General features: G+C 42.3%; 1 protein-coding gene across 1 annotated transcript in view; it reads left to right on the top strand.

The window, feature by feature from the left end:
• The first annotated feature begins 6,111 nt into the window (after positions 1–6,111).
• The window catches only part of Abra (actin binding Rho activating protein), a 6,726-nt gene continuing 1,612 nt past the window's right edge, over positions 6,112–11,225 (top strand). The window contains exon 1 of the mRNA XM_005367517.2: positions 6,112–6,767. Within this exon, the coding sequence (XP_005367574.1) occupies positions 6,112–6,767 (656 nt within the window). The remainder of the gene's footprint in view (positions 6,768–11,225) is intronic.

Raw genomic sequence — 11,225 nt, forward strand, 5'->3', positions numbered from 1 at the left:
ACTGTAATCAAAACAGACACAACCAAAACAGTACGTTAGTGACATACAACAGAAATATTGACCAATTGAACAAAAAGGTGAGCCTAGAAAGTTTCATGTATCATCAGCTAACTTTCATGAGACCACTAACAGAGCAAAATAAAAAGGCCAGTCTCTTCAATAAAACAGACTTGGGAAAACCAAACTTTCACATATAAAAAGATGAAGCTGCATACTTCCCTTAAAAATACATAAAGTTAATCAAAATGGACAAAAAGCACAAATGTAACCTCTGAAATCATAAAGTGTTCAGAGGGGGACGTAGGGAAATACTCCTAGATATTTGCCTCAACAGTGACGGTTGAACAGCTGACCAAAATTTCCGTTTGGGGACTACAGCACATGAAATAGCTTCTACACAGCAAGAGAAACACAATGAATTGGCATTTCTGCAAACTATGTGTCAGGTTAGACGTCCGTAGCCACAACATCTAAACTGTTCTTAGAACTCACTAATAGTAAAACAAATAATGAAATTTAAAAAACGAATGAAGAATCTGAACAGACATTTCTTCAATGATGTCATAAGAATGTATCATACATATATGAAAACATTAATAACCCTCTGATAAATAAAAATTATAATGACTAGTGGTTATAATACTGCACCTGTTAGAGAACTAACCAAACACCCAGGAGGTAAATGTTGGTTAGGTTATTGAGAAAGGAATCTTGTCAGCTATTGCAGGATCACGGACAGGAACCACCACTATGGAAAATACTGTGGAAGCTTCTAAGAAAATTAAAAATACAACTACTATATGACCCCAAAATCCTGGATGTACACCCAAGGCAGATAAAACAACACTCTCATTAAGATATATGAATTCTTAAAACTAAGAGACTTGGAAACCCTCAATCCTAAATGGATTCTCTACCACGCCTTCCCCTCGGGGCTCAGGGATCTATGCAGAAGGAGAGCATGAAGGATTGTAAGAACCCAAGGTGCTTGATGCTCTCAAGGGAACTGTGTTTTCCAGACACAACAGGGTGATGCATTCATGAACTCATTCATAGAGACTATGATTGTGCCCATAAGTACTGCTTTAGCTCAAGACAGACAAATTCCCAGCATGGAGGAAAAGTGGGGTGAACATGAAACCCCACCTCTATCTAGCCAAGGAGCTACTGACATTTGACTGTTGCTGAGTAAGGAACAGTCAGTTTTCTTCAATTGGGCGACACCTGATATCTTGATCACATTCCAAGGCAAGTTCCAGACCTCGGAACAGTCAGCAGATACAAACTGGATCTTACGGTTTTTGTTTGCTTGTTTTTTTAAAGATAGAAAACTTGGAATTAGGTGAGTAGGGGGTGGGAGATCAAGGAAGAACGTGGGCAGGGGAATGAGACGATAAAAAACACTTTACGTAAGTCTCAAAAAATAAGTAAAACAAATTCTTTAAAAAAGAAAAAGAAAAAGGCTATCTGGGGGCTGGAGAGATGGCTTAACAGTTCAGAGCACTGGCTGCACTGCCAGAGCACTCAGTTCAATTCCCAGAACCCACATGGCTTACAACTGTCTGTAACTCCAGTTCCAGGGGATCCAACATCCTCACACAAATATGTATTTGACAAAATAAAAATAAATAAACTTTTGGAAAAATAAAGCAGCACTGTCATACTGCTTATAGTATTATTCATAAAAGTTAAGATATGGAAACAACCTTATTGTCTCCCCACGGATAAACTCATAAACATTGGCATAAAGATACAGCGAAGTATTTGTGAGCCTTCAAAAATAAGATCCTGCTATTTTATGCTATTTTGCTTCACTATACTAATCATTGTTTTGCCTGTACATATCTAATAATTTTCTATAAATCTCAAGCAAATATAAGAATTTTTAGAAACTGTTTTATATATGCTAGACAGATAAGGATTTATAAAGCATCCTTACACTGCTGGCTGTGAGGATGCCCCACACCTGATTCAGAAGGGAGCTGTGCACAAATATCATTTTGCCCTTTCTATGACCATGCATGTGATCATATAATGACTCAATCAATATTAATTGTTTGCATGTGTTTAAGTACCTGCATTTAAGTAAGTTCACCACAGGCATGCTTAGTGCCTGTGGACGCCAGAGAAAGGCATTAGGTGTTTTGGACCTGAAGTTATAGACAGCTGTAACCTGCTATGTGTGTGCTGACAAGTAACCGGGCATACTCCGCAAGAGCAACAATTGATCTACGCCACTGAGTCATGGCTCCGGCCCTGGTGACCAATACGTTTTTAAAGATGCACTTGTGGTAGTTTGAATATAACTGGCTGGAAATCTTGTAAAGAGAGAGGGACTAACTATGTTCATAGCAGCATTGTTTGTAATAGCCAGAACCTGGAAACAACCTAGATGCCCTTCAATGGAAGAATGGATGAAGAAAGTATGGGATATATACATATTAGAGTATTACTCAGCAATAAAAAACAAGGAATTCTTGAAGTTTGCGTACAAATGGATGGAAATAGAAAACACTATCCTGAGTGAGGTAAGCCAGACCCAAAAAGAGGAACATGGGATGTACTCATTCATATTTGGTTTCTAGCCATAAATAAAGGAAAGTGAGCTTATAATTCACGATCCTAGAGAAGCTAAATTAGAAGGTGAATCCAAAGACAAACATATAGGCATCCTCCTGAATATTAACCTTCATAAGGCGATGAAAGGAGACAGAGATCCACATTGGAGCACCAGACAGAAATCTCAAGGTCCAAATCAGGAGCAGAAGGAGGGGGAGCACGAGCAAGGAACTCAGGACCGCGAGGGGTACACCCACACACTGAGACAACGGGGATGATCTTTCGGGAATTCACCAAGACCAGCTAGCCTGGGTCTGAAAAAGCATGGGATAAAACCGGACTTACATAGCAGACAATGAGGACTACTGAGAACTCAAGAACAATGGCAATGGGTTTTTGATCCTACTGCACGTACTGGCTTTGGGGGAGCCTAGGCAGTTTGGATGCTCAACTTGCTAGACCTGGATGGAGGCTGGGGTTCCTTGGACTTCCCACAGGACAGGGAACCCTAATTGCTATTAGAAATGAGAGGGAAAGGGAACTAAATTGGGGGAGGGGGAGGGAAATGGGAGGCGGTGGCGGGGAGGAGGCAGAAATCCTTAATAAATAAATAAATTAAAAAAAATGTCAAAAAAAAAGAGAGAGAGGGACTATTAGGAGGTATGGCTTTCTTGGAGTGGGTATGGCCTTGTGGGAGGAAGTGTGTCTCTGTGGGGGCTGGCTTTGGGGTTTCCTATGTTCAAGAAACCACCCAGAATCTCTGTCAACTTCCTGTTGCCTTCAGAATGTACACTCTCAGCTCCAACATCACATTTGCCTGCAAGCCACCATGCTCCCCGTCATGATGATCATGGACTGCACCTCTGAACAATTAAATGCCGTGGTCATGGTGTCTCATAGCAATAAGAAACCCTAAGACAATATGGCAAATTTCATAAGCCATAATGATTTGAGGCCCCTATCTCCACCAGCAGTTTTATTTCATAAGGATTTCATCATAAATTAGTACTTACTCAAATCTTGGTCATTTTTTATTTTTGTTCTCTTTTGAGCATGTGATTAGAGTATCTATAATTACTAAGAACTTGGACCTTGATTGAGAACATGAATCTAAAACTTTACAATAATCAAAATATTGATAGCGTGCAGACCTTACTTAAGGACAGGAATGCCCAAAGTAGACAGGAAGAGGAAAAGAATTTTAAAAGCCTCTGTAAATGTCTGAAGGGCTGCAGTTGCCATCAAAGCCAAATCTCCGAGGAATGAACGGATCTCTTTAGGAGCTACTCCTGCCCCCGAGACCATCTGCTGACAGCCTCAAACCTCAGGCAGCTGCCTGCGGTGGTTGCTAACTATGAAGCCCTCTTCACAACCCCCTCTACATTCCTCTTTATCAGGAGGGAACCTGAGCAATCCTCTGCAAGCTGGAAATTACCCCGACCCTGAGCGAGGCTTCTGGATGTCTCAGAGGAGCCCATTTTGTCCAGGACTGCGCAGTGGGAGGCATGGAAATCCCACTGAACCCAGCAGTGTGTAACGCATCGATATTGGAGGAAGGCAGGGCAGGAATGTGAGCTCAGATTTTCGTCTTTGTTTATAATAGTCCTCCACCCTTGTGATCCCATTTCCTCCTTAATTAATCAAGAGGGATTCTGTGTCAGTGTCGTTGATGCTATCACACACTGCTGACCTCAGAGGACACTTCTGACAGATTTCCAGAGAGGTTTTTCAAACACTTCCAAAATTGTTTGACTCCTAGGGCACCAGTAACTGACATTATGAAAAACTCACATTTTTTTTTGAGTGATTGTGTCTATCAGAAGAAATTAACGTTGATACTTTTCATAGCGCTCACAGGCAATATTTTGCAATCAGTCTGTTGACTACATGTCAAAATTGGGGGAAGGGATAGACTTTAAAAGCCTAAAGTGGTGGCGAATAAAAAAGAATTTCTATTTGTCTTACTTCAATAAATTATTCAGTGCTGAGCCCTGCACCTTTTTATCTGGTCTAATGGCATGGAGCAGACAGCTGCATCTCTGTCCACATGACTGATCTTTGCAGTTCTAGAAACATTTCTTTACTTGATGTTCTGAAGGTTCAAACAAATGTCTTTGCCTGTTAACGAAGTTCATATTATTAAAAACAAGGAGAAACTCGTGTTTTCAAGGCTCATCATTTAGTATTGAATAACCATCGATGAGCAGCTCTTCCCAGGGGAAGAATATTTCTGCTCTCGCATTCCTTAGGTGCCTGTAGTTATTTGTGTAGGATTGAGGCCTCATACAAGTAATATTACATAGACTAGCGGGTTGTACTTGTTCATGTAGCAAACACACACATACACACACACACACACACAAAGTGTGCATGTACCAATTAATGAGAAAAGAGACCATAAATTTGAAAGAGAGAAAGTAGGAATATATAGGAGGTTTGGGGGGGGGGGAGGAAAATGATGTAATTGTATTATAACCTCAAAAATAAATAAAATAATTTGAAAATATTAATCAAACTAATAGTCAGTCATTAAAAACAACAAAAAAGGGAGCCCAGTGTAGTGGCACATGCCTTTAAGCTTAGCACTCACTAGACAAAGGCAGGAGAATGAGGGCAACCTGTTGTACACAGCAAGTTCCAGGCCAGTTAGAGCTACGTGATGATACTTTGTATCAAAATAAAATAAAATAAGAGAGCATGCCTCAGAGTGTCCATTTATTTTGTCTTTATATGATTAAACAGTTATAGATTTAAAGAATGTAGGTAAGTATATAAAAAGATACATACTAAGATGTGTAAAATATAATTTAATTTTTATATCAGTAGACTAGTTTACTGACTTAATATACATTGTATGCTAATGTATTTTAATAGGTTTTTCTCCCAGTATGGGGATAGAAAACAATAATTAGCCTTTCACCATCTGGATCATATTTCCTCTGGGTTTCAATGTTTCCATCTAGAAATGAAGAACTGATCAGACAATTTTCTCAGGGTTCTCTCTGACAGTTACAAAAGGAAAGGAGGCTCAAGCTACCAATCTCTCAGAACATTGTTATCACCTGCAGGAAGGTAAAGATCTTGTCTCTCGTCTATGAGATGTGACCAAATAGCAGCTCTATTGAGGGCTACAGACGTTTACCTGAGAGGAAGCCTAAGCCGCTCTTGGACAATTTGTGCACACACTGTATGCTCCTATAAATGGTAGGGTCATCTTTTAAGGTCAAGGAAAGCAGAAAGCGGAGCGCATGACGCAATCTAGTACTTTCCATCCTGGCACTTGGAGAAGAGAGGAAGAAACATACCGGTGTCCTCTGCCACCAGAGATGTCCCTCTGCTGTGATGAAACGGGACCTGTCAGTGTTTAAAAACAGAACACCGTCACAGAGATGGCACCGAATCGTGGCAAGAAATGCTTTGAATAGTTTCCAGCCTCACGGGCTCCCCTTCCCACTCACGCCCTGCTTCTATTTAAATCCCAAGCGCCTCTCTCTCACACACGTTCCCTCCTTACCCAGGGCCCAGATTGCCTGCAGAGAAGAAACAGGTAGCATGGCTCCCGGAGAAAATGAAAGGGAGGCGGGGCCCGCCAAGAGTGCCCTCCGGAAGGTACGAACAGCAACCCTGGTTATCAACTTGGCTCGCGGTTGGCAGCAGTGGGCAAATGAGAACAGCACCAGGCAGGCCCAGGAGCCTGCAGGCTGGCTACCTGGAGCGACCAATGACCCACCGCACACTCCTAAGCCAGTGGCATGCCCCAGTCCCCACCAGCATGCCCCCGAACCTCCATTTCCAAAGCCAGATGTACATGGACGTGGACAACCCTCAGAGGACGCCTCCGAGGTCTCCCACATCAAGAGGAAAGAGGTGACCAAAACAGTTGTCAGCAAGGCTTATGAGAGAGGAGGAGATGTGAACTACCTGAGCCACAAGTATGAGAACGACGGGGGTCCGTCTGAAGCTGTTCAGCCGGAGAGCGACATTGACAGACTTCTCAGCCGTGACTCGCCAACGCGGAGAAGAAAATGCACTAATCTGGTGTCCGAGCTGACCCAAGGCTGGAAAGTGATGGAACAGGACGAGCCCACGTGGAAGAGTGACAGCATAGACACGGAGGACAGTGGCTACGGAGGGGACATGGAGGAGAGACCCGAACAGGAGGCGGTGCCAGTGACTGCTGCCAGGATCAAGCGCCCCTTGCCCTCCCAGTAAGTGATTGTATCCTCTACTCGTTGTGCCTCGATTATTAAAGAGTTCCAGCCAGCAGCAGAAATACGGAGGGAAGGATTGCTAGTTAGACTGAGTCCTTTAGGGGAGGCACACTTCTGGCCTGAAAGGAGAGTGCTAATTTAGGATGTGTCCCTTCTGATCCGTGCTGCTTACTGTCTCACCAACAAGTGCGACCAGAAGTCAGCACTATCCTCCAGCTTTCTGAGTTCAATTTGTATGTCGACCCCTTTTCTGATGTGTATAGTATAGGGTCAGAAAAGAAGACACCCAGAAACTAAGACACACCAAAGTCACAGGAACAGTAAGTGGGGCAGCAGAAAAGGCTGAATCTGAGCTTTGCCTTAATGCATTCCCTTAGCATAAAGCCAGACGTCAGCTTAATTGATCTCAATGACCTCCAAAGTACAGGGTTTTAGGACAACTATGTTGAAGGCTTTTAAAAGAGACAACATAATGGCTTTTGTGTGTGTGCATGTATGTGCGTGTGTGTGTGTACGTGCAAGCCCGTTTGCACACAAACCCCTACACGGGGGTGTGGAGGCGGGAGAAGTATGCCAGGTGGCTTGCTCTGTGGCCCTTTTCTATACAAGACAAGGTCTCACTGAGCCAGAAGCTCGTCTGGCTGGCCAGCAAGCACCAAGGAATCTGCCTGTCTGCTTCTCAGTGCTGGGATTACAGAATTGGCCATGCCTATATGTGTTTTTATTTTTATGTGATTCAAGCACATAGGAGCAAGTCTCCCAGCATTTGCCTGTGTTGTGGGGCAGGGAGCCTAGGTTCTAAGACAGTAGGGCGCTCGCTGCCTGTCTGGTGGGGGCAGCACAACCACCTCTCTTCATAAATATCCCAACTGTATTCATAAATATTTCAAATGTGGGCTAGGAAATTCACTCTTAGGCCCCGTGTCATACTGAAGCTGGGATTCGGGTGAAGGACATTTATTAGAGAACTTTCCAGAACCATTCCATTAAAATAGATTATATATAAAACTCCTGCTCATTTTATTTTCTGTTCATTTTATTGCCATTTAATAACTTATTCAAATAGTTACTCCCCAAAGGAGAGAACCATGATAAAATTGGCTCCCATGTTGACACTACACTACTAGTGAGCTGCATTCAGGTAGGAAAGCAGCATTAAGAGCAAGCTGGTTTTAGAGTGGACAGATTAGGAAGAATGTTTTTGCTAATAAAGCTAAACTTTCCAAGGTACTTTGCCTATCACATCTGGTACGATTAATCATTTTGCATATTCTCAGAGAGGAAATAATTGTTGGCTATGAAAAACTGCACAGGCCAAGAACATTTGAGTGAGTTCAGTGCTGGTCTCCTAAACTATGGGTGGCATGGTAATTTCCTTGTTGTCCATTTAGACTGTATTGTCTTTGCAAAGATCAACCTAAAGCAGGGTTGTCAGCCTTCCTAATGCTGCGACCCTTTAATACAGTTCTTCCCATTGTGGTGACCCCCCCAACCATAAAATGATTTTTTTGTTGCTACTTCATAACTGTAATTTTGCTACTGTTATGAGTCAAAAGGTGTTTTCTGATGGTCTTAGGTGACCCCTGTGAAATGGCTGTTCAACCCTCAAAGGGGCCACAACACTCAGGTTGAGAACCACTGATCTAAACCCTTTTCACCTGAAACTTTAAAGCATACAATAGCATGATATTGTTGTATTCAGTGACCTAAAAGATACCTAGGACATCAGAATATCTAATTCCAATTTAACCCTGGCCCTTTCATACTTTCAACAGTTCAAGAGACAAAACCATCCATACAAGATGTTGGCATGGAAAAGATCCTATGTGGCATATGCCTTCCAAGTATTTTACAATTTTAAAATAGACTTATTTATTTATTTAGTTGTTGAAGGCAGGTTTATCTGTGTAACAACCCTCCTGTCCTGGAACTCACTCTGTAGAACAGGCTGGCTTCGAACTCAAAGAGATCTGCCTGCCTCTGCCTCCTGAGTGCTGGGATTAAAGCAGTGTGCCACCACGTATGGCTATACTTCTTTTCTAATTTTTGTTTTGTTCCATTTTCTCTTATTTCGGGGAATCACAATATGACAATGAAATGAGATTTAGAAAATGCTTCATTTAAAAGATAATGGCTTCTTCATAGATTTATTTTCAAACCAACATTAACACTTATTCCAAAACAATATTAAGTTCCAATACTTAGGGCACCTAAGTTCCAAAATCAAAGAAGAAAACAGAAATTACACCTTAAAAACCAGAAAGTCATAGAACATGAAGTTTAAAGAAATCGCCTCCTGATGCTAGCATAAAGTTTTCTACTATGCCTTTTCCCTTTATAAAAATTACAAAATAAGGATACCCACGTAAGACTATTTAAGGAGGTCATGAGTTCAATTGGTCACCTGGATGTTAATGTAATATTTTTCATTTGTGCATAACATCACTGGATTCTTCAGCCTGGTGCCTCTACACTTTAGTTGCAAATGCAACTTGATGTTACCTGGATTCTCTTGGCAAATGTCTTTTAGGGTGCGTTTCCCACTATCCAACGGCTACCCAAAGAGCTTAGGTGGTATTATTAAGGACAGATGGAGTAGCTAAGCAGCCAGGAGTTAGCTTCCAAGTTTGTGCAAATGAGACTTTACTGCATCACACCTTCAGAAATATCTCATGCTTTGTAGCTGGATGGATCCTCATTTTCAAATACGCCACAGATTTTTTTCTTAGAGCTAGCTATGATCATTAGATTACACCTGTCTTCGCCACTGAGCTCTGAGGGATACGTTTACTGTTCCAAGATTTTGCATTCTACACTGGGAAGGCAAGCAGGCAGCTGATGGCATAGGGGTGACAGCTCTCTTCAGTGGGGCTGAGTAAAATCTTGTCCACTTCAACGTGTTGTTACTTTTAGAACTGTTTCAAACTTAAGGGACTGCAATAAGCTTGTGTTGTATAGTATTGTTTGCTGTTTTCCCGTTAACCTTGCTGCATGTTCTTCTCCACATAGCTATGAAAGTGTTACATCAGAGCCTTCCCTTCCAGTCCTAAGGGACAGTGAGACCAGTCACAGGACTTTCTGAAACATCAACGTGGGAGTTAGTGAAATTTCGCCATCTAGTGGATGCTGTTTCTTTCTCTAATGACTTTATTGTACTTAAACAGATCTGGTGTCTGCACTTGGTGGGCTGCATGAATCTCTTCCTTATGGAAGGAGAGCAAACATTTGTCTCCTGGCACCAGAACGATGTGATGAGTGTCATCAACTCAGGGATATCCTGACATAACAGAGCTTGGGACCACAGGGGAGGAGACTGGAATACCTCAGAAACAGTTACTGTGATTCACTGGTCCATTTGCCATCTGAGCAGAATTTAGCAAGTTTGTACATTGACAGATAAACCTGGTGCACTCTCGAGTGGAGAGCAGTGAATTCTGAGTGCTCAGAGTCCTGTCAAGCCTCTGATAGATAACTCATATCTTCAGTCCCTATGCTTCCAGACATGAGGCCACTTAGTGCTCCGCAGAATAAAGGTGGCTGCCTTAGGATGATGGGGTAAATTTTTTTTCTTTTACAAAGAAAAACAAAGTGATAAAGTCTACTAAATTGGAGATACAGAAGCAACAGAGGAGTTTTTCAAGTACAAAATTTAGCGATTTGAAAACTGAGTCTGCATTTTTTTATCACAATGCATTGTTTCAAGAACTGGGTTTGTAGTTCTAATGAAACAATGCATTCCAAAATTCAGGGGAACACACACACACACACACACACACACATATCCTCATCTCCACCCATGCAGGCACACACACACACACACACACACGTCTTTGAAAATCAACCATCTATTACATGCTATCACTAAATGCTGGTGGCATATCACACTCATTTTTAGCTTCGGTTTCGCAGAATTCTTCCTCTGCTATACACTAAAGCAGTTTTGTTTAGTTTCTTTTTTCTGAGACAGGGTTTCTCTGTAGCTTTGCAGCTTGTCCTGGAACTCGCTCTGTAGACCAGACTGGCCTTGAACTCACAGAGATCCACCTGCTTCTACCTCCCTAGTGCTGGGATTAAAGGTGTATGTCACTACCGCCTGGCCTCAAGTAGTATTTCTTGAGTTTCATTCTGACCTCTTGTGGTGTCTTAACTTGGCTTCAAATTCCAGTTTCAGTCTTTCATTTAATAGTTTTGTCTTTAGGGCAGTCTGTAATCTCCTTGGCTTCAGTTCCCTCACGGCTACAGCTGACTGGAATATTACCCATCATTCAGTATTCTCACTGTCAGCAAGTGTTTTCTGTTTGTGCAACCTGGTGTCTTAAAAAATTGTGTACAGCCGGGCGGTGGTGGCGCACGCCTTTAATCCCAGCACTCGGGAGGCAGAGGCAGGCGGATCTCTGGGAGTTCGAGGCCAGCCTGGTCGCACTACCCCTAGGTAAGAGGGTTTAAGAAGAAGTG

Source organism: Microtus ochrogaster, unplaced genomic scaffold (genome assembly GCF_000317375.1).
Source record: "Microtus ochrogaster isolate Prairie Vole_2 unplaced genomic scaffold, MicOch1.0 UNK19, whole genome shotgun sequence".
NCBI lineage: Eukaryota > Metazoa > Chordata > Mammalia > Rodentia > Cricetidae > Microtus > Microtus ochrogaster.